The 25,108-nt window shown below is 38.5% G+C and overlaps 2 protein-coding genes across 3 annotated transcripts in view; one reads left to right on the top strand and one right to left on the bottom strand.

The window, feature by feature from the left end:
* Window positions 1-25,108, bottom strand: part of Nox4 (NADPH oxidase 4) — a 140,341-nt gene that overhangs the window by 31,097 nt on the left and 84,136 nt on the right. The window contains exon 13 of the mRNA XM_051148878.1: window positions 2,461-2,542. Coding sequence (XP_051004835.1) covers window positions 2,461-2,542 — 82 coding nt within the window. The remainder of the gene's footprint in view (window positions 1-2,460; window positions 2,543-25,108) is intronic.
* Window positions 8,594-9,741, top strand: LOC127191662 (aminoacyl tRNA synthase complex-interacting multifunctional protein 2-like). 2 transcript variants are annotated; one of them, XM_051148876.1, is made up of 2 exons: window positions 8,594-8,680; window positions 8,801-9,741. In XM_051148876.1, exons 1-2 carry the CDS (start codon window positions 8,666-8,668, stop codon window positions 9,626-9,628), a joined length of 843 nt encoding a protein of 280 aa, XP_051004833.1. In that variant the 5' UTR covers window positions 8,594-8,665; the 3' UTR covers window positions 9,629-9,741. The 2 variants fall into 2 exon arrangements, with proteins under 2 accessions (XP_051004833.1, XP_051004832.1); XM_051148875.1 differs by having other exon boundaries at window positions 8,594-9,741.

The following is a 25,108-nucleotide window of genomic DNA, read 5'->3' as shown; positions in this document are numbered from 1 at the left end:
CTTTGGCAAACAATTCCGACTTCTGTCATAAATAATATTTCTCTTTACAAGTCCTACTGCTCATGGGACTTAATCCTTGTGCAAACAAGGTGGAAGTAATTTCTTCCTTTACTTTCTCAATATTTTGTACATATCTACACTAAATCTTTCAGAGCTACTGGATCACATTTTGGGGCTTAATTGTCCAATGTGATGTTCAGTATAAATCATGTCAAATGTCCTCAAACATTTTCTACATCTGAGCTATTTTTATAAGGATAGGAATAGAAATATAAACATCCTCCAGATATATCATAAACCAACATCTCTTCAGACATGATGGTGACATGAGCAGGGACTGAGCCATCAAACTTGTTACTTCTGTTACTTCCTCTAAACTATAAATCCACCCTTACTTTGCTGTAAGTGTACTTTTCTTTTTTTGAAGACATTTTTTTTTCTCATCTATTCAGACTCTGAGAACTTCACAGAACAATGTCTGCACTTGAAATCTGAAGAAAGAATGGATGTCCTTGGTTTTGGCAATGGGTCAAATGAGAGTTTGAGAATTTAAGAATGTGATTCATGAGTTTTGTTATATTTTAGAACAATGAACCCAGAATCATCAGGAAGTGCTTTTCAAATGACATTCGCTTAATATCCAAACCACACCCACCAGATTTCATTAATGAGATATTTTTCTACTTAATAAGTGTTTTTCACCTCAAGGATGCATTTTTATATTCTCTATTATTTGTTAGATTTCTTTAGGTCAGAAAAACGCTAAAGATTAAAGGAAAAAAACATGCAACATAGTCAGAGTCCACACCAAATCCCAAACCCCACAGCATACATTAGTTAGAATATAGTGAGTTTATTCTTGGTATTGTCTGCTCCATAAGAACTATTCTTTGTATACAATATGTGGTAGACAAGTTGCTTTTTATCTTATATTTCAGGGCATTACACATATGTTTTTAATTTTAAAAATGAATTTATATATGTATTCCCTTTACATCTCCCAATTGTAGCCCCTCCCAATTGTAGCCCCTCCCAATTGTAGCCCCTCCCTCTTCCTCCTCTTCCCCTCCCCTATTCCTAAGAAAATGAGAAGCCCCAATCCATATCCATCCATACCAGCTCATCAAGTAGCATCAGGAATGGTGAGGCAACCCAACCAGGGGGCAGTGATCCATGTCAGAGACAGCCCCCACTCTCCTAACTAGGGGACCCACATGAAGCCTGAGCTGTCCATCTGCTACATCTGTGTAGGGGACCAGGGTCCAGTTTATGCATGGTCCTTAGTTGGTGCTTAAGTCTCCACAAGCCCCTCTGGGCCTTGGTGAGTTGGTTCTGTTCATCTTCTTGTGCAGCTCTTGTCACACAATGTCCTTCTGTCAATCCCTCCCACTTTCCACAAGACTCTCTAAACTTTGCCCAATGTTTGCCTATGGATCTCAGCATCTGTTTGGATCCACTACTGGGTACAACCTCTCAATGGGTAGCTATACTAGGCTCCTGCCTGTGAGCATAGCAAAGTAATGTTAATAGTGTCAGGGGTTGGCTCTCACCCATGTTGTAGGTCTCAGCTTGGGCCAGGCATTGGTTGGGCATTCCCTCAAGCTCTGGCCTATTTTTATCCCCGCATATCTTGTAGGCAGGGTAAATTTTGGGTAGAAGATTTTGTGGGTGGGTTGGTGTTCCTCACCTTTCACTAGGAAGGTATGCTCTTCAGTCTCCATGACCCCCTGCTACCACGAGTCTCAGGTAAAGTCATCCCCTTAGGCATCCAGAAGCCTAAGCTTGTCACAGAGATGCCTCTGCCCATGGTTTGTCATCTCTCTGCAAGTGCTCTGTCCTCCAGCCTACACTCCCTCCAGGTCTGATCTTCAGCCTCATTTCTCTCTGCATTCCCTCTCCTACCTTGTTCCCTCTTTTCAATCATCTCTACTGTCTATTCTGTTTCCCCTTCTGAGTGATATTTAATCATCCTCACTTGGGTCTTCCTTGTTACATATCTTCTTTGAGTCTGTGAATTGTAATATGCTAATCCTGCACTATATGGCTAAAAAAGTTGATACCAATGAATCAAGAGAAGGAGGAGGGGGAGGAGGAAGAGGATGAGAAGGAGGAGGAAGAAGAGGAAGAGGAGGAGAAGAAAGAGGAGGAGAAAGAATACTAAGAGAATAATCTCTATGTAAATACTCCTTTAATTAAAAAAAACCAGAAAATAGAGAATAAGACGAGGAGCAACCTTTGGTAGTAAAGGATTATTATAGGGGAGGCTCATTGCCAGCACTGAGAAACAACTCCCCCAGTCAAATATCATTGTACTTAGAAGCAGAGCTCAGTCTTCTGGATGATTTATGAAGACACAAAGAACATATGTTTCAAGTAAGATACTAGTTGGTTAGGCTAGGTACTCAGGACTTCAAAAAATCCCAAAGAATTACTACATTTCACCAAACTCATGCTACTTACTTGGGGTAATTTCTAGATTGAATGAAGGGCAGAATTTCAGAGTCTTGGCTAGATGGAGGCAGTAGTAAATCTCGGAATCGTTCTGTCAAATCAACAACAACAACAACAAAAAATAAGTATTAACTGTGAAAAAAAAAGTCATGAGAGTACTGTCAAAATAGAATGGGTATTCTTCCTACCTGTCTGCATATACTTTATAAACTAAATAACATAATCCCATAAAATATATTTTATTATGCATTTTTTATTCACATTACATCCTGATTATTATTACCCTTTGCTCTTATCTTCCTGTTCCCATCTTCTCTCCCTCTCCCACTCTATTCCCCTCCCCTAGACCTCTGACAGAGGGGTGCTCCTCACCCACTTGCTGACCACAGCCTTTCAGGTCTCATCCTGATAACCTTCTTCCCCTTCCTCTGTGTGCCTGCAGGACCTCCCTGCCAAGGGGAAGTATAAAATCCAGGGCACCAGAGTTCATGTCAGAGGTAATCCCCGCTCCTCGTCCTGCCCTTTGTAGAGAATGAGCTGTCTATTGGTACTATCTGAACAGGAGGGTCTTGGTTCTTTGCGTGCATTGTCCTTTGTTGGTGCAACAGATAGTGCATGGCCTCTGGGTTCAGATCAGCTGGCCTTGATAGTCTCCCTATGGAGCTCCTGACACATCCAGGTCCATCCATCCCAACCCCCACCCCCCACTTTTCCATACACTCAGCTCTCTGCCAAGGGTCTGGCTGCAAGTCCCAGTATCTGTCCTGAACCCCTGCTGGTTGGAGTTTCTCAGAAGACTTATAAATGTATATATATATCATTCATGTCTTTCTGAGTTTGGGTTATCTCACTCAGGATGTTCTTTTCTAGTTCCATCCATTTGCCTGGAAATTTCAAGATTTCCTTGTTTTTAATAGCTGAATAGAATTCCATTGTGTAAATGCACCACAGTTTCTTTATCCATTCTTTTGTTGAGGGACATCTATGCTGTTTCCAGATTCTGGCTATTAGAAATAAAGCTGCTATGAACATAGTTGAGCAAATGTCCTTGTTGTGTGGTAAAGCATCTTTTGAATATATGCCCAGGAGTGGTATATAGCTGGGTCTTTAGGTAGCACTATTCCAAATTTTCTGAAAAAGTGTCACATTGTTTCCAAAGTGGTTGTACAAGTTTGTACTCCCAACAGCAGTGGAAAAATGTTCCCCATTCTCCACATCCTCACCAGCATGTACTGTCACTTGAGTTTTTGATTTTTGCCATTCTGATAGGTGTAAGAAGGATTTGTTTGTTTGTTTTTCTTGTTTTTTTGAGACAGGGTTTCTCTGTGTTAGCCTTGGCTGTCCTGGACTTGCTTTGTAGACCAGGCTGGCCTCAAATTCACAGCGATCCACCTGCCTCTTTCTTCCCAAGTGCTGGGATTAAAGGATGGCCCACAGTGCCTGGCTTGTAAGAAGGAATATACTCTTTGGGAGAATTCTTAAAATTTCATTTTATTGTGATAGAGAGCAAAGAAATAATGTACTGATTCATATATATATATATATATATATCCTCAACCAAGTCAAATAAAACAGGAAATATTCATATAATCTTTATGAAGAGGTGGAAGGATTGAGCAATAGGGAAACAAAAATATCATTGTGAATAATTGTTGACATTTCATATGCATTGATTATATTATGATGAATCACTGAACAAATAATTGTTAATGTTTCAAATGTTATAATTATATTATCATAGTGACTAAATAAATGAGTTTAGAGGAATAAAAGAGGAGAGTAGGCCATGGACTAAATTTAGATTAATAGACATCAAGGAAAATAACAAAGGTAAGAAGAAGAAGATATGAGAGAGGAGGGAAGGATGAATGGTGTCCAATGTTGTCTTAGAAACACTACAACTCCCTAGCTGCATGCATTGCAAAGACAGTTACTGTAATGAAATCTAGACAAGATAAATCACCGCGACTCAATAGAGAATAGTTGGTCACACATCAACCAGAAAATCATGAGAATAAATATTTTTGACCAACCTACACAATCAAGCTGCAGTAATATGCTAAGCTAAAATTCCTATGTTGCTTTAAGTCTATCAACACTGAGGGTGAACACTCCATAACTGACTAAAAATCTACATTGGATGACATTACATCTCCCAAGTTACTAATATTAGATGGAAAGTCCCTTATAAGAATAGTGGCTGCCTTAGAAGAAAAAGTGGGAAAGAGCCTGGAACATATTGGCACAGGAGACAACTTCCTGAACAGAACACCAACGGCCCAGGCCCTAATGTCAACCATTAATAAATGGGACCTCATGAGGCTGAGAAGCTTCTGTAAGGCAGGAGACACTGTCAAGAGAACAAAGCGACAGCCTACAGACTGGGAAAAAATCGTCACCAACCCTACATCTGACAAAGGTCTAATATCCAAAATATATAAAGAACTCAAGAAATTAAACACCACCAAACCGAATAACCCAATTGAGAAATGGGGCTTGGAACTAAACAGAGAATTCTCAACAGAGGAGTATCAAATGGCTGAGAAACACTTAAAGAAATGCTCAACCTCCTTAGTCATCAGGGAAATGCAAATCAAAACAACTCTGAGATTCCATCTTACACCCATCAGAATGGCTAAGATCAAAAATTCAAGCGACACCACATGCTGGCGAGGATGTGGAGAGAGAGGAACACTCCTTCATTGCTGGTGGGAATGCAAACTAGTACAGCCACTTTGGAAATCTATCTGGTGCTATCTCAGAAAAATGGGAATAGGGCTTCCTCAAGACCCAGCTATTCCACTCCTTGGAATATACCCAGAAGATGCTCCAGCACACAACAAGAAAATTTGCTCAACCATGTTCATAGCAGCCTTATTCATAATAGCCAGAACATGGAAACAGCCTAAGTGTCCCTCAGTAGAAGAGTGGATAAAGAAACTGTGGTACATATACACTATGGAATACTACTCAGCTATTAAAAACAAGGAATTCCCGAAATTTGTGGATAAATGGATTGAGCTAGAAATGATCATAATGAGTAAGTTAACCCAGAAGCAGAAAGAATCAAATGGTATATACTCACTTATATCTGCATACTAGCCCAAGGGGCATGTCCCACAAAAGCCTTCACTTACCAGGAAACTGGGACAGAGGGGAAGGCATCCTATTGGGACTCTAAATGAGAGACGCATGGGAGAATAGCAAAATAAAAGGATACAGAGGATCCTAGAAATCTACAAGTAGAACAATATGATAGGAAGATTTGGGCCCAGGGGTCCCGCTCAAACTAAGGCACCAGCCAAGGACAATACAGGAGGTAAACTTTAAACCCCTTCCCAGATCTAGCCAATGGTCAGAAGATTCTCCACAGTTGAGTGGAGAGTGTGATACGACTTTCTCACGTACTCTGGTGCCTCACATTTGACCATGTCCCCTGGAGGGGGAGACCTGGTGGCACTCAGAGGAAGGACAGCAAGTAGCCAAGAAGAGACTTGATACCCTATGAGAATATATAGGGGGACGTAATCCCCCTCAGGAACAGTCATAGGGGAGGGGAATAATGGGAAAATGGGGGGGGGGGGAGGAATGGGAGGATACAAGGGATGGGATAAACATTGAGATGTAACAAGAATAAATTAATAAAAAAAAAAAAGAATAGTGGCTGCAAAGTATTACTGAAAAGAGGTCGTACAATTTATTTTCACATATTGAATCAGAATCATCTCACTGGTTTCCCTTTTAATTTTGATTTTGTCACCTAGTCCTTAGAACACAGCTGGGGACAAAGTAGTAGGATCTGAGTATGCTATCAGCTTTTCTGGTTCAATTCTTAAGAGCAGAGTTCCAAGGCTGTAGCACATATTTTCTCTACGTATATTTGCTCTTTAATTTGAATCTACATTTTTGAAAAATTAACTAATACCAACATTTGTTACATTGTTATTTGTAATCTATGAAGTTAATATTTGTTCCAGTGAAATGACTATCAATTATTTTTGAAATTTGTATGTTTGCTTCTTTTAAAATTATTTCTTTTATTATGTAAGTTTATAATTACATAATCTCCCCTTCTCTTTCGTCCCTCCACACCCTCCTATATACACCCCTTTGCTCTCTTTCAAATTAATGGTTTCTATATTCTAAGGATACATCTCCTTACTTTTTAGTTTAAATGAATAGTTTGCAATGTTTACCTACTTCCAATTATTTTAGACACTTAATCCTTTTCTAAAATAGATTCTGAAAATAAAATTAAGCCCCAAAGAATTCAAGAACTTTCTGTATCATGTAAAAGAATGTTTTATCAAAAAAGCATAGTAGATATCCTTAGTAACTAAATGTATATGTTGAAATTCAGAGAAAGATTTCTAAACTTGCTTAAAGCAGACAAAAATGTAAATTCTCAATATATATTAGTTGCTTTGATACATTATTTTTCCAGTAATGGGACTGCCTTTCTTTATGTATATCTCAAAACCTTCTGATTATAAAGCCATGTTTAAAAGTCTCTAATTATACAATTATATAAATAAAAAATAATATCCACATATATATGCATAGTAAATGCAAAGAGCACTGAATGAACATTATCAGATATCTTCATCAGCTGTTATGCATGACTGTTAAGAAAAGTTCAGAGGCACACAATAAATATGCAGTCTTTTGCAACTTTGTCTTTTTAAATGTTTTTATTATTATATTAATACATTCCTAAATGTGATCAGTTATATTTTTTCTATTGTACTGTATTCACTGATTGTAAAGATAAATTATGTATGATGCTCAGCCTCTCAGATTCCTGCCATTAAGTTTTTCAGCTGCAATCCCCATTCTTCATCTGATTCTAAAGAAAACATAATTTGATTTTTCATTTGCTGAGAAAGAAAATTAAAACGCTACTTCTTGTGCAGTGAAAGGCCAAAACTGAATGTGGTTTCTCAGCTGTCATGTGATTTCCTTGGAAAAGAGCAATTTTCCAATGCTAGTGTTCAGGCCTTTCACAGGGCATCTTAGAGGAAGATGTTAAAGCTACTGACAAGAACTAAGGGACCCACTGCAGTGCTGCTGTGATGAGCTGACTAATGAAGTAGAGATGTCTGGAGGTGATTTTCCACCAGTAGGGGATTCCTTAATTGACACAAGCTTTTATAAACCTTCACCTTCTTTCACTTTTTCTCGAACTCAATGAACAAAACAGACCTAGAGGAAATCCTACACATAATTACATTACTGTGTGCCATATAGACAATCATTTATGATACAATCTAGCTATTGATTCATGAACAAAATAAGAAAAGTATTTTTCACAATTTAGAATGATTTTCTTTTGGTACATTTGCTATGATCCAGTTTCATGTCAACTTTGGGGGAAATGATGAGTCTGCCAATATCAGCAATGTGAAGCATAATAACTAAAACAGGAATTCGTGTTATGACAACAAAAAGCATGGGGACCTACTCCTCTTGTGAGAATGAGAGCCTCTTATCACTGCCCCCTCCCGAAAAAAGGATGAAAATGAAATTATTTAAGAGAAAAGTTGACAATCACAAATGCTATTCCTTTATAACCTAAGAGCCTTTTGATTATAGAACTTAATTAGTCTCCTTAGCAGTATCCTGGGGGAGGAACTTGTTTCCTGGAGGGACCCTCCCTATCCTAGAGATTTTAGGAACTTCAAATCATTGTGTTTCTGTAGGTACTCATTGTTTTCCCTGTCGGCCTCACCATTACCTCTGATATAAAAATGAATGCTTCACTTACTTCGAATATATACACAAGGAAAGACAGTCATTCAAGGGCGGCATCATTGCCACAAAATGACACATTTCTTAGTCTTTTATTAATACATAAATTTTTCTCCTCTGTCTTTTAATCTTTTTATTACATCTAATTTGTCAGTTTAGTTATTCGTTTCAAAAAGCACCCAAATCAAATCCTTAAAGGATTTGGAGGTTTCCCAGGACGTATTTGACCTTAGTTATAAAGGTACCTGGAGTAAGCAGGCATGGTGCATGCCTATAATACGTGGGAGATTGAAGCAAGAAAATTGCAAATAAGAGCCAGCCATATGTAAACAGTGAGATTCCATCTTGAAAATGAAAATCAAAAGGCAATTTTAAAACGTGAAAAGCGGTCTGAGGTGGCCTTAGGCGGCCCCAGAGCATTGGTGTCCCTCGCCCGCTACCTTCCTTCCTTCCTTTGGTTCCCACCATGCCGATGTACCAGGTAAAGCCCTATCATGGAGGCAGCGCACCTCTGCGTGTAGAGCTCCCAACCTGCATGTACCGGCTCCCCAACGTGCACAGCAAGACCACCACTCCCGCGACCGACGCGGGCCACGTGCAGGAAACACCTGAGCCATCTTTGCAAGCCCTTGAATCCCGGCAAGATGATATTTTAAAACGCTTGTATGAGTTGAAGGCAGCAGTCGATGGCCTGTCAAAGATGATTCATACCCCAGATGCAGACTTGGACGTGAGCAACATCCTGCAAGCTGACGAGCCCACTACTTTAACCACAAATGCATTGGACTTGGATTCCGTACTTGGAAAGGATTATGGGGCGCTGAAAGACATCGTGATCAACGCAAACCCAGCCTCCCCACCCCTCTCCTTGCTTGTGCTGCACAGGCTGCTGTGTGAACGCTACAGGGTCCTGTCCACCGTGCACACGCATTCGTCAGTCAAGAATGTACCGGAGGCTCTTCTCAAGTGCTTCGGGGAGCAGGCTAGAAAACAGTCCCGCCACGAGTATCAGCTAGGCTTCACTCTGATTTGGAAAAACGTGCCCAAGACACAGATGAAGTTCAGTGTACAGACAATGTGCCCCATCGAAGGAGAAGGGAATATTGCACGTTTCCTGTTCTCCCTGTTTGGCCAGAAGCATAACACTGTCAACTTAACCCTCATTAACAGCTGGGTGGATATTGCCATGTTCCAGCTGAAGGAAGGGAGCAGTAAAGAAAAAGCAGCTGTCTTCCGCTCTATGAACTCTGCTCTAGGAAAGAGCCCATGGCTGGTTGGGAATGAGCTCACTGTGGCTGACGTGGTGCTGTGGTCTGTGCTCCAGCCGACTGGCGGTGGCAGCGGGGCAGCGCCCACCAATGTGCAGCGGTGGCTTAAGTCCTGTGAGAACCTGGCCCCCTTCAGCACTGCCCTCCAGCTCCTTAAGTGAGTCCTAGCAGCTTGCCTTGCAGGATTCAGTATGAGAACGGTACGGCTTCTGGTCTGCTGTCAGGAAAGGGACTTGTTCTAGAATCACAACCTTTTCACTAAGTCAGTTGTTAGGCATCAATAAAAGCACCATATTAAAAAATAAAAAATTAAAAAAAAAATAAATAAAAATAAAGTGAAAAGCAAATGGAGGTAGTATAAGAAGTTATGTTGCAAAGGAAACAGACACTAGGCCCAGACAATATAAAATGAAATAGTAAGTATGATTCTATCATGGTAGTTAGGAGATTTTGCATTTATTTTATAACATAGAAAGTATTATGTGAGTACAGATACAGGACATTGGGTCTTTGGGTTCAACTGGACTGCACTGAGATAAATCTAGGATTCCTGATATACTGCTGTGTGCCACAGGGGCCATTTCCAGGGAGGATCCACTCTTGAAAACCAGAAGGTTTTGGGTGAATGCTTGGCTGGAGAGTGAAATGTTAGTGACACCTTCCAAGAAGCCAACAGCTTGGGTGAAAAAGAAGTCTGGGGATATAAATGCTGTTTTTGTTTTCTGAGATGAAGGGATGAGATGAGAGCTGTACCCAAGCTTTACCAATACATGGCTTGGGCTGAGCACAGATCATTTCTCTCTAACTATCCCTAGGCCTAGGCCTAAACTAGCCTCTGGAAAAATCTAATCTTCTGCAAGCTCGGAACGTGAAGGCTTTAGCTTCCAGTCTGCATCTGCTAACCTAGCCTAGCATGATCTCAGCCTCCAAGACTTACTGCTGAATAAGCTCACCCTTTCTAGTTCTTCCTGAATTTCGACTGGCTGGTTCAACTCAGATGCTCTAGATCAAGTCTTTTTCTTTTTTTTTTTTTTTTATTGTGGCATTCTTTTTTTTTCTTTTTTTTAATTTATTCTTGTTACATCTCAATGGTTATCCCATCCCTTGTATCCTCCCATTCTTCCCTCCCTCCCATCTTCCCCTTATTCCCCTCCCCTATGATAGGCAGATTTGGGCCCAGGGGTCCCGCTCAAACTAAGGGACCAGCCAAGGACAATACAGGCGGTAAACTTCAAACCCCTACCCAGATCTAGCCAATGGACAGAATATTCTCCACAGTTGAGTGAAGAGTGGGGTATGACTTTCACACAAACTCTGGTGCCTCACATTTGACCATGTCCCCTGGAGAGGGAGACCTGGTGGCACTCAGAGGAAGGATAGCAGGTTATCAAGTCTTTTTCAAGCTGGCAGATTCTGGACTCTCTCAGCTCTTCACTGGATTGCTCTGCTTGGAAAAACTGCCTCTGAAGTTAACTAACTGCCTGTACTCCCGCACTCTACTGTAGTGTCTCCATGAACTTTCTCTGTTCTGTGTTTAAGTAGCTTGCCTTTCCTGTCTGTTCTCGTGAGAGTTGGGTGTATGTAATCTCTCACTCATTCTATGAAAATTTCCTTTGTTAGTCACGATGTCTGCCCTTCACTTAGAAGTCATTGTTTGAGATTAAAGATGTGAACTAAAGCATGTCTGTATTCCAGCCTGATCACACAGACCTACGTCTCTGGATGAGATCTGTTGCCAGAGTAGCCATGTTGCTGGATTAAAATTCCTCTACGTGTTGGGCCAGTCATTGGCTGGACATTCTTTCAATCTCTGCTTCATCTTTAACCCTGCACTACTTGTAGGCAGGATACAATTTTGGGCTGAAGATTTTGTGGATGGGTTGATGCTTCTCTCTCTCCACTAAAGCTCCTGACTAGCTGGAATCTGGTCACTCAGTCTCTATGTCCTCTAGAGCTAAAAGTCTCAATTAGATTCACCCTGTTATCCTCCCAGGAGCTTACAACCTGAGACCTACCCCATGGAAGACAGCCAATCCCTGACTCTATTAATGATACTCTGCTTTGCTTGAAGACAAGGAGCCTAGCATAAATGTTCTGAGAAGCTCCACCTAGCAGCAAATTACAACAGATACTGATTTGGTGGTATTGAATTTCTTGAGTTCTTTATGTATTTTGGATATTAGCCCTTTGTCAGATAGAGGGATGATAAAGATCTTTTCCCAGTCTGTTCGCTATCTTTTAGTTCGGTTGAGAGTGTCCTTTGCCTTACTGAAGCTTTTCAGTTTCATGATGTCCCATTCATTAAACTGTTGATCTAAGAGCCTGAGCTATTGGTGTTTGGTTCAGGAAGTTGTCTCTTGTACCAATGAGTTCAAGGCTCTTCCCTGCTTTTTCTTCTAGTAGATTTAGTGTCTGGTTTTAGATGGGTGTCTCTAATCCACCTGGACTTTTGTTTTTGTGCAGAGTGGTAAATATGGGTCTATTTGCATTTTTACATGTAGACATCCACTTAGACCACCCATTTGTTGAAGATGCTATCTTTTTTCCATTGTATGTATTTGGCTTCTTTGTTAAAAATTAAGTGTCCATAGGTGTGTATGGTTTATTCTGGGTCTTTGATTCAATTCCATTGATCCATCTGTCTCTTTCTATGCCAGTTCCACACTGTTTTTATTATTATGGCTCTATAGTACAGCTTGTGATCAGGGATGGAGATTCCTCTGGAAGATCTTTTATTGTACATGATTGTTTTAACTATTCAGGGTTTTTTGTTTGTTTGTTTGTTTTGTTTTTTCATATGACGTTGAGAATTGATCTTTCAAGGTCTGTAGAGAATTATGTAGGTATTTCGATAGGGACTGCATTGAATCTGTAGATTACTTTTGGGAAGATGGCCATTTTTACTATGTTGATCCTCCCAATCTACAAGCATGGAAGATCTTTCTATCTTCTGAAATCTTCATCAATTTCTTTCTTCAGAGAACTAAATTTTTTTCATACAAATCATCCAATTAAAAAATGGAGTACAGAGCTGGGCATGGTGGTATACACCTTTAATCCCAGCACTTAGGAGGCAGAGGCAGGTGGATTGCTGTGAGTTCGAGGCCAGCCTGGTCTTCAAAGTGAGTCTATGAGAACCAAGGCTAGATAGAGAAATGCTGTCTCAAAAAACAAAAAACAAAACAAAACAAAACAAAAAAGAAAGAAAGAAAGAAAAAGAAAGAAAGAAAGAAAGAAAGAAAAAGAAAAAGGAAAAAAGAAAAAGAAAGAAAAAGAAGAAAGAAAAAGAAAAAAGGAAAAAAGAAAAAGGGGGCAAGTACAAAGAAGCTAGAATCACGCAAAAACGATAGTAGAGTCACTGAGAAAAAAAAGAACCTCAATTGAAAGAAAGGCACACATCTGTGAGGTATTTTCTTGATTGATAACTGGTGTATGAGGGTACAGCTCATTGTAGATGGTGCCAACTGTGGGGAAGTGTCCTCAAGTTATATAAGAAAACATCCTGAGCAGCCATGGGGAACAAGACACTAAATACTGTTTTCTTATGGTATCTGCTTCGGTTGCCGCCTTCAGTTGCCTGTCCTAACTTCCTTCAGTGATAGAGTATGACCTGAGCACTGGAATCCAAAATAAACTCCCCCTCCCCCACAATGAGGTACAGAGCTAAACAAGGAATTCTCAACAGAAGAACATTGAATGGCCCAAAAACACCTAAAGAAATGCTCAAAATCCTTAGTTATTAGATAGATACAAGTCAAAATAACTCTGAGGTTCCATCTTACACCTACCAGACACATGTTGGTGAGGATGTAGAGAAAGAAGAACATTCCCCCATTGCTGAAGAGAATGCAAAATTTGTACAACAACTTTGGAAATCAATCTGGTGCTGTCTCAGAAAATTGGGAATAATTCTACCTCAAGACCCAGCCATACCACTCCTGGGCATATACCTGAAAGATGCAGTACCATACAACAAGGACATTTGCTCAACTATGTTGACAGAAGCTCTATTCATAATAACCATAATCTGGAAACAACCTAGATGTCCTTCAACTGAAGAATGGATAAAGAAACTGTGGTATATTTACACAATGGAAATCTACTCAGCTATGAAAAACAAGGAAAGCTTGAAAATTTCAGGCAAATGGATGGAACCAGAGATAATCATCCTGAATGAGGTAACCCAGATTCAGAAAGATATACATGATATAAACATACTTATAAGTGGATGTTTACACAACATAAATGTTCTCTGAGGGACTCTACCCAGCAAGGAGGTACTGACACCTAATAGGTATGTTTCATTAAAAAAACAAGCAAGCAAGCAAGCTAATAAACAAACAAAATCACCAGCTTCTTTGAAACACAACTTGCAAAAGATAAGACTGGAAGGTCTCCACTTTGTACTGAGAGATTCTCTGTGAAATTTGCCAATACTAGGTGAAACACATGTGCATGCCACTAAGACCAAGTTTAGGAATAAACCGTTTCACATGTACCAGATGTTTTGTACACATCTGGATTGCACAAGTAGGTGCTCACTCTTAAAATCCTCTTAGACATAGACTTCTTGGGACATGTGCCACTATCAGATATGTTCTAAAAATTGGCACAATGCAGTTTTGTACACTTTCATAACATGATCCAAATTATGCCTTACGCTAGAGTCCTTGAACATCCATATGAGTCCATTCTTTTTTTTTAATTGTATTTTTTTATTAATTCACTCATATCACATCTCAATACTTATCCCATCCCTTGTATCCTCCCATTCTTCCCTCCCTCCCATTTTCCCCCACTCCCCTCCCCTATGACTGTGACTGAGGGGGACTTCCTCCCCTGTATATGCTCATAGGGTATCAAGTTTCTTCTTGGTAGCCTGCTATCTTTCCTCCAGGAGTGCCACCAGGCCTCCCCATCATGGGAGAATGGGGAAATAGAAGGATCCAGAGGGTCCTAGAAACCTACAAGAAGAACATTATGATGGGCAGATCTGGGCCTAGGGGTCCTGCTCAAACTATGGCACCAGCCAAGGACTATACGTGAAGTAAACATCAAACCCCTACCCAGATCTAGCCAATGGTCAGGACATTCTCCACAATTGAGTGGAGAGTGGGGACTGACTTTCACATGAACTCTGGTGCCCCGTATTTGAGTCCATTCTTAATTCCTTTATTGGTCAGACTAAGAAGCCTGAGACAAGACCTGGATTTCCCTGTTACAGCATGTCTAGTACTCAGTGAGCTAAAGGTAAAGTATAAAAGACACAGATATTACAGAAAGACACCCATATTATAAGTACATGCCAACTATATATTCTACTATTCTGTAAGCTCAGGAATGCAAACATTGCTGAATACGCTAGTAATTTTAAAAAGTAAAAGTAAGCAAGGAAGAGAGAGAGAGAGAGAGAGAGAGAGAGAGGGAGAGAGAAGGAGGGAGGACATTTTATCAAATCTACAAAGGAAATCCTGTTCCTGGTAGTGGAGGACAAACAAAAACATTTGATAACATTTTCTTCTTTCTTCCACATTAATAAAGACCAACAATCTCTAATGGAAGGCAACTTAGAATTGCATATGAGATCAATATGTAGGGAAGTTGGAGCTTTACTTCAATTTATACATGTGTTTTCTTGCTCAACAAACATTTATTGAGTAGTTGCTATTTGTCACATGTATAAATAATTCTCCTCAATGCAGATCTTGTTATTGAAAAAAATCCTCAAAACAAGAAAATAATTGCAAAGTCTTTATGGATGCTTCTTAAGAAGGTTTTAAATGGAATTAAACAATTACTTAAAAAGAGAAAAAAAGCATTACTCCTAGTGATTCAAAAACTAATGGTTTTCAAATTATGCTGTTTGTTTTACTTGGAAAATAAATATGCACATTAATCTTAGCAAAACAAATTACTTCAAACAATGGTGATTAAAGGGCAGACTTAGAGACAGCCATATCAACTAAAAAAAGATAGAGCATAAATTCCCTTTTCTGAAAGTTTGTTTAAATCAAATAACGTCCTTCATTACCATGGTAACTAGTTTGAATGACAATGGCTTCTATTTAAATTAATGTTTTCAAGACAACATTAAAGACATCCAAAGTAGGCTACTTTGGAAAGATCAAGAAATCTAGAATATCTTCTTACATAGCCAAACCCTCTGTAACAGAACTCAAAAGGAAATAGACAATAATTTTAGAAGAAAAATGTCAGCTGCCGGTTTGGGTTTAATTAAACTTCCTTTCCACAAAGATTAAGGCCAACATGAGAACAATACAAAGCAAAGCCTTATTCTGTCTTATACACAAAACAGCCTCGTATACATACTTTTTAGAAGACAACACAAACACAGTACATGTCTAACCAGAGCTAATACATGAGTTAGAGCAATAAACCTCGACAGACGCATAACACTCACCCTTTCCCAGGTACAGCTCCTGCACTACGTTCCTATTAGATTCTCTCAACTATATGAAAATGTATCTAACTTCATTGCTCCTTTATAGAGAATTAGATATTTATCCTAGATTTTAATTTTCTGAAAAGATTTATAGTTTAACATCAATATCCACAGAGAAATTATTAGAAATAATTTCCGCAATTCTGTGTGTTGTGGGTGAGGAAACTGAAAATCAGACAAGACCTGACTACCCACAGGGCAGGTGGCTAGCAAAGGGGTAGAGACAAAACCAAACAAAGTCAAAGCAAAATAAAACTCTTGGTTCAGGGATTTTTGTTGCTTTGTTTTGTTTTTGCTTCCACTGTTTTCTTTAGAGCAAAGCACACTGCTGTCTTATCTTTTTCCCCTCCTTTTTCCTTTTGTCTAAAGATTACAGAGTAAGAGAAAACCACACATACCATCTGCATGGCCCTACAGCTGCTATACTTAGGCACTGTATGTCAGAGGGAGACTCTTGTGTTAGAAAAAGAAAATTATTTCAACAGGCCCTTAACTTTTAAAGAAGCAGTGATAAAATTCTATTCCCTTGACACCCATTCTTCTGCTTCCTACTTGCTAAACATACCATTCAAAAAAGTGAAATCGGCTTCTGGAAACTACCAACAGAGTTCTTGGCCTCCGAACACATCAATGATTCACTGTCTATAACTGGCTTTCTCCAAAATATAAATTCTTTTTTATTGCTGTGGAAGCTGTGCTATAACAACAAAAACACTGACTAAGGATGGAAGAAAACACAGATTTAAGCAAAGTGAAAGCAAGTAGCAAAGGCACTCTTAGATAAACACAATTATTGCTGCTAAGTTTTCTCCAACACAATCCACCTTTTAAGGAAAATGCTACACTTAACAATTGTCACAGCAAATGCAGTTTTAAACAGTGTTGGCACTGAACAAAAGAAACACCTCAAAGTGATCAAGGCTCAGCTTGATACTAATTCAGTTTCTTCTTTCAACACAAACTCTAATACCACCTCCGCTCATATTCAAAAAGGAACAGGCAATTTCGTTCAGCACTCAAAGAAAATGCAAGGTTTTGTGTATTGTGTGCTTTTAAAGTATGCTCACCTAAAACCTGAGCTATGAAAAGTAATAGCATGCAACACACAGGCTTTTGAAATCTATCAAAACCAAACCAGCAGCGAGTCTTCTGTGTTCTTAAATAGAGGACATAGTAGCCAAAGACTAAGCATATAAAACGATGTGTCAGGGAAGAGCAGCAAGTAAATAATGCTGCGCTGTTCCAGCCGACTAAACAGTTTTCCTTGAACCCCTGATTTCCTCCTTCATCTGCTTTCCTACTGCCAGGACCTCTTGTCTTTCATCTCAGGTCTCTCATCGAATCTTGTCCAGGATTTAAGGGTCAACTAGGACATTCACTCTTTGAGAAGGCCTTAATGATCACACCAAAGAGTAAAAATATTTTTACAGAACTCCCTGAGCTCACAGTTGTTGGTGAGAGATTATACACACTGAGATTAAGGAGTCAGGTAGAGATTATCTGCCATAGATCAGAAAATAAAGTCCAATTTCTTTGGCTTAGCTTTAAAAGATTTACAAAAAAGCTGAAAGGTTTGCTATGCATCTTTGCAGATCGTCCCCTGAACATTTCTCACTATGAAGGAACTATTCAGCCTAATTAATACAAGACCACTGTCTAATGAGCACGCATTTGTCATTTCTTCTTGCTTCTTTTTAAAGTTTCTGACTATAGGCATTACTGCTTTGGCAAGGGGTCGACATTTTCCATTAAAAATCTTAGCATATTATTCAATCTTTATTCTTATTCATATCATTCTAACATTGCTGGTGATCTGAATCTAGTTTGAATACTAGCTCTGTCTAGACTATTATTTTAAGCTGTTCATTTTATATAAGGTTTGTAATCTATGCAAAATCAAACTCTGATGCACCAATGCACTCTGTGCAAGGAGCTGCAGTCTGTATCTCTTTAGTAAGGCAGGTGCAACAATGGTTTGCTCTTGGTGCTCCAGTGAGCTTTGTCTGGACACTGCGAAATTAAATAGTACTTCTTTTCTTCCCTCTTAGGTTGAAAAGGATAAACATAAGGAAGAGGCTGGAGTGCTCAACTTCATGCTTATCAGGTAAGTTAGGCTCAGTCCATTGCCACCAGGCTAATTACTGGTAAGATAGTTTCTCCAGAAGGCAGGCTACTAGGGAGAAGAATGTGTGGTACTTCTAAAAGCATTTCATTTTCCAGTCCGTTGCCAAAAATCTAAGAGTTTCTTCTACTATTTGTTATGAAGACTTTACAAATCTCACAGACAATAAAGGCATGGGCACACAGGAGAGAGATTATGGCTCAGCCTTGTCTATCTGGAGTCTCTAGCTATTCAACAATTACAGAACATATTCTTCTACCCATACATGGCGACCATGAAGTCCTGCTGATATGGACCTGTCAGGTATGCCTTGCATTCTCCTATCCAGATTTATATGAGAGAGGGGCCCTGGCCTAGCACATACGTCCAGGAGAGCTACTGAGTATTTTTTTTTTCACTTTGTTTAGCCTTTTATGTACTGGTAGCATAAAGCAAAGGCGTCTATGTCCATCCAAAGGTTTATGATGACCAAAGTTGATTTTGTTTTGAAACCAGAGAAGATTGGTTTTTTTCCTTTAATTTTTAAAAATAATTGTTTTTATTTTAAGTGTATGTGTGTTTTGCCTACATGTATATCCGTGCACCACCTGAATGTCTGTAGCCTGTGCAGGTATGGAAAGGGTGTTTAATGAATCAATTAGAACTGGGGTTACAAAAAAAAAAAAAAAAAGAACTGGGGTTACAGATGGTTGTGACTTGCTTTGTGGGTGCTGGTAACTAAAACTGGATCCCTGGAAAAAGTAAGTGCTATTAAGTGCAGAACCATCTCTAGACCAAATGAAGTTAATGCCATAATTGCTTTATTTTTGCAATGGAAATATTCTTACCTGCATTACTACAGGCATCTTGTTTTAATTTTGTTTTTTAATTATTTCAAATTTCTATAAATGGTTACTTTTTTGAGATTATAATCCCATAATGGTCCCCTTCCTTATCCTCCTTTCAAACTCTACCAAATGCCTCTCCTTGTTTTTTTCTCAAATTATGGATTTTTTCCATTAATTGTTGTTACATATTTATATGTATATGTATGTATCTATATATGCATGTATTTATGAATGTATTCACGTTATATTATATATGAATGTATATTCATAAATACATAATTTGTTTCAAAACTATAATTTCTTTAGAGAATAAGAGTTCTATTATTAGGCTCCCATTATGAAGTACTTAGCAAGTGTATAAAAGAAATGAATACTCAGAATGCAAACCATGATTTTTATAGGAGCACAAATCCCTTGCTTTTTTGCCTCCCTTCAATTTGTTTAGAACGTTACCTCTAGATTGACTTGGTAAAGCCACATGCTCACTATTACACATTCAGTATTTATGGTCACAGTTTTGATATTGATTAAGAAATGATGTTACCAAGGAAAGTCTTTATGTTCCTGTTTTCCTTTATATTACATAAAATCAAGTGGAAATACTAAATAACACAAACTATAAACTTCTCTTAGCAATAGAAGAATTGAAAATAAAAATGTAATAATCTATATAAACTACTCTAGTTTCATAGTGCTGCCTCTAGGTCCATAAAAATAGCATCCTTTCAGTAAATAAAACAATAGAAAATTGTGCTTTCACCTTTGAAAAATGAATATATTCAGATAAAACTTCCTAGTGTTGAATTTCAACCATCTCCTAAGCAGTCTTTACATTTTCTGCTGTTATAAATGAGCTCCTGCGTACTAAGAAGAGGAAAAGAAAAGATAGCATAGATTTCATGTTCATAAACAGAAAAGGAGAAGAAAGCAATTTATACTCTCTTATAAACAAATATTTAAATCGTGTGTGTGTGTGTGTGTGTGTGCCCACGTGCACATGCATATAGCCTGCTTCTCATTTTCCTGATACAAAAATCTTGTGGTTTCTAGGATTATGAAATATGGACTTTAGGCCCAGAAAGTATTTATCAAATGGTTTGTCATATATGTTAACAGAGAAGATATGTGATGTTCCATTAAATGAACTAATTAATCATCTTTAATAAATTCCACTGAGACTCCTGTGATACTGGAAACAGCATTTTTTATAACATGAATCACAGATACTCTTAGCTTATCTCTTCCTGACCTAGATATCTTCCTTCAACATACACATGTAATTGCACTGTATCCTCTACTCATTTCCCATTGCTAATCGCAGGCCAGATCAATACAAATTCAAACACTTGCAGAGTTTGGGCAAAAATTGGAAGAAGGAAGAATTCAGAAAAAGGGAACATTAACACATTCCTCTTTTCCTGCACCGATTCTCTTTGCTCACTCCTCTTAACTTATGATCTAGTTAGCAGCAATGTTTACTATCCCCTCCTACCTCCTAATCCAAACCATGATTTTTATGAAGCTAGCCAGCAATTTAGTCTCATTGTTTTAGATTACTCCCTTCTTAGAACATGAGATTGAATTATTTTACTTCCTCGATAGTAGCATATTTAATTTGTTGTTTTGTTTCTAACCTTGCCTACCCCCATTCCCATCCTGCAGAAAAAAAGAAAAGTAACTCATATAAAGTTGTCAATTCCAATCTTAAATTCTTCCCTAATTCCCCTGAGCGTCCAGCAGCAGAGCATTTCTCTGGCACTCTATGAGCCATTCAAGCAATCTCTCTCTAAAATACTGTAAGAGAGTTGTATTTATATTTACAAGCAACTTTGGCCCAGAAACTCTCCCATGTCTCCTGCAAAGTGTCCTCATCATCTGTTATGGAACTCATTCGATGCCTCTTTGCATTTGCATTTGCACCCATGTCTGTTTTCTTGTGAATTTCCATGTACACTTCATTCTTTTCTTTTCTCATTTCCCTTAAGAAATATTTACATGTACTGTGGGAAGGTGCCTATAAGACTCCTAAGTACAGTGACAAGTAAAAAATGATTAAGAATCCCTGATGGGATAGTAAAGAATCCATACTGGTAGACTGACTGACTACACTTGTGCTCTGCTGTCGCCAATGAAAACAAGTGCACAGAATGTATGACAATAGCCCACATAAAAGCATTGCACATACTCAGGCATCTAGAGATTTCTAAGGGGATTTGAATCATGAGCTATGATCTGAAGACACTAAAGACATGTTCGTTAGGGTATGGAGCAGGCAGGATGATGGTAAGTTCTCTACACAACATGGGATAGATGAAGATAAATTAAAGGAATAAAAGGCAGTATTGAGGCCAGGCAGCACACAGAGGAAGAGGAAGCAGGCTATCAGGATGAGACCACAGGATAGCCTGTGGTGATAACGGTGGGGGAGGAGGTCCTCTTCTGTCAGAGGTCTGGGGGAGGGGAATACGGCAGAATAGGAAGGGAGGATGGAAAATGGTAAGATACAAGTGAGGGGATAACATTCAGGATGTAATCTGAATACATTATAATAAATGTTTAAAAAATAGATTGGACTAAAATCAGGGAAAAGAGGGTCAAGACATGAGGATCAATGATGGTCTAAATGAAAATGGTGCCCAGTATGCTCCACTCTCCATCTCCTGGGCACGCCCCATTTGCTGGGCCCCACTTCCATCTCCAGTATCTGAGAGAAACAACAGGTGAGAACAACCTCAACTCCTGGCCAACCAGGGCTCAGCTGCAGAGACCTCCAAGTTCCTTTCCTGCAATGAGCTACACACTCCAGCTTTCCAGGGCACTCCATCTCCTGAGACCCCATACCCATCTGTCAGCCTGGAGACCAGCAGCCATCAGAAACTACCAATCCTTCTTGTATCCCTGAGGCCTGCTAATATCCAGTAAAACCAGGGGACTGCTACCAAACAGGACCACAAGCTCTACCTGCTATCCTAGAGGTCTACTACCATCAGGCACCAACAGAGTTGCTAACAACAGGGTCAACAGGAAGGTTAGAGGTCAGTATGAGTACACAAACAACAAAACCCAGGGCAGTATGGAACCTCCAGAGCCCAGCTATCCTACTGCACCAAGCCAAGGATACCTTAATGCATCTGAAGCTCAATACAATGATCTTTAATGTGATATTATAAAATTGATAGAGGTATGGAAAGAGGAAAATAAATCCCTCAAAGAAATACAGGAAAATAAAACCAAACAAGTTAAATAATCTAATAATTCCCTAAAGAAAACAGGAAATTATAGTCAAATGGGAGAAGGAAATGAATAAAACTCTTCAAGACCTGAAAATGAAAATAGAAGCAATATAGAAAACACAACCAGAAGAAATCCTGGAGATGGAAAACCTAGGGAGGAGAATAGGAACTACAGGCCCAAGGATCACCAACAGAATACGGGAGATGGAAGAGAAAATCTCAGGTATTGACGATAGGATTGAAGAAATCGATGCCTCAGTCAAAGAAAATGTTAAATATACAAAGTTCCTAACACAAAACATCCAAGAAATCTGGGACACTATAAAAAGACCAAATCTAAGAATAATAGGGATAGAAGAAGGAGAAGACTCCCAGCTCCAAGGCCCCAAAAATGTTTTCAACAAAATCATAAAAGAAAACTTCCCCATCTAAAGAAGAGATGCCTAGATGTACAAGAAGCTTACAGAACAACAAATACATTGGGCCAGGAAAAAAAAAATCCTCCCACAACATAATAATTAGAACACGAAATGTACAGAACAAAGAAAGAATATTAAAAGGAACAAGGGAAAAAGATCAGGTCACATACAAAAGCAGGCCTAGCAGAATTACACGTGACTTCTTAACAGAGACTCTTATAACCAGAAGGGTCTGGGCAGATGTCTTATAAGCATTAAGAGACCACAGATGTCAACCCTGACTACTTTACCCAGGAAAACTTTTAATCACCATAGATGGAGAAACACACAGTACTCCACGACAACAACAAATTTAAACAATATCCACAAATCCAGCTTTACAGAAGATACTAGAAGGAAAACCCCAACACAAGGAAGCTAACTGAACCTAAGAAAACATAAGAAAAAACCCAACATCAGCAAAATCAAAAGAAGGGAAGTGCATGCACGTACGTGTACACACACACACACACACACACACACACACCCCACATACACTCTACCACCACCAATATCAAAGTAACAGAACTTTAAAATCATTCTTCATTAAAATCTTTCAACATCAATGATCTCAACTCCCCGCCAAAAAAGACACAGGCAAACAGAATGGATGAGAAAACAGGATTCATCAATTTGCAGCATATAAGAAATACACCTCAAAAAAAAAAAAAGATAAACTTTAACTCAGAGTAAAGGGCTGAAAAATGGTTTTCCAAGCAAACAGACGCAAGAGGCAAGCTGCAGTAGCCATTCTAGTATCTAATGAAATAGAGTCTCAATCAAAATTAATCAGGAGAGATTATCAAAGGATACTTCATACTTATCAAAGGAAAAATCCACCAAGCAGAATCTCAATTGTGAATCTCTATTTCCCAAGTGCAAGGGCTCCCACACTAGTAACAGATACATTACTGAAGCTTAAATTACACATTAAATCCCACACATTAATAATAGGGGACTTCAACACCTCACTCTCACCCAAGGAAATGTCATCAAGACAGAAACTAAACAGAGAAACAATGAAACTAATAGATGTCATGAATCAAATGGGCCTAACGGATATCTACAGAACATTTCACCCATCACAAAAAGAATATACATTCTTCTCAGCACCTCATGGAACCACAGCTTGGTCCCAAAACAAGCTTCAACAACAACAAAAAATAATAAAATTGAAAATAACCCCTATATTTTATCAAACCACCATGGATTAAAGCTAAATTTCAACAACAGAAACAAGAGAAAACCTACAAACTCATGGAAAGTGAATAATTTTCTATTCAATGACCACTGAGTTGGAGAAAAAAATAAAGAGAGAAACCAAAGACTTTGTAGAATTCAATGAAAATGGAAGTACAGCATACTCAAATTTATGGCCCACAGTGAAAGTAGTACTAAGGAGAAAGATCATAGCACTAACTGCCTTCATAAAGAAATAGTAAAGTTCTCATATTCTCAACTTAAAAGCACACCTAAAAGTACTAGAACAAAAAGAAGCAAATACACCCAAGAGGGGTAGACAGCAGGAAATCATCAAACTCGGGGTGTAAATCAATAATTTAGACACAAAGAGAACAATACAAAGAATCAATGAAACAAAAAAAAAATGGTTCTTTGTGAAAACCAACAAGATAGACAAGCCCCTAGCCAAGCTAACTAAAAGGTAGAGAAACAGGATCCAAATTAACAAAATCAGAGAGGAGAAGAACATAACAACAGACATCTAGGAAACCCACAGAATCAGTAGGTCTTATATTAAGATCTAGTATTCCACATAATAGGAAAATAAAGAAAATGGACAACTTTCTTGATTGCACCTACCAAAGTTAAATCAAGATCAAGTGAACTGTTTAAACAGTCCTATTAACCTTAAAGAAATAGAAACAGTCATCAAAATCTCCTAGCCAAAAAAACAAAAAAACAAAAAAACAAAAACAAAAACAGGGCCAAATGGTTTTAGCACAGAATTCTACCAAAATTTAGAAGAAGAGTTAATACCAATACTTTTCAAACTATTCCACAAAATATAAACAGAATGAACATTATTAAATGAATTCTGTAAAGCTACAGTCACCTAAGCTCAACAAAGAAAGAAAATTTCAGAAAAAATTTCAGAAAGAAAAATTCAAATCTCTTTTATGAACATTGATAAAATACTTAATAAAATACTCTCAAACTGATTCCAAGAACAAACCAAATACATCATTCACCATGATCAAGTAGGCTTCATCCCAGGGATGTAGGGATTGTTCAACATACAAAAATCCATCAATGTAATCTACCATATAAACAAACTGAAAGAAAAAAAAATCCCATGATCATATCATTAGATACAGAAAAAGCCTCTGACAATATCCAACACTCCTACATGATAAAAGGGTTAGAGAGATCAGCGATACAAGGCCCATACATAAACATAATAAAGGCTATATAGAGCAAGCTGATAGTCAACAACTAACTAAATGAAGAGAAACTCAAAGCAATTCCACTAAAATAAGGGATAAGGCAAGGCTGTTCACTTTGTCCATATCTCTTCAA

Source organism: Acomys russatus, chromosome 7 (genome assembly GCF_903995435.1).
Source record: "Acomys russatus chromosome 7, mAcoRus1.1, whole genome shotgun sequence".
Taxonomy (NCBI): domain Eukaryota; kingdom Metazoa; phylum Chordata; class Mammalia; order Rodentia; family Muridae; genus Acomys; species Acomys russatus.
This window is presented reverse-complemented; position numbering and strand designations above follow the sequence as displayed.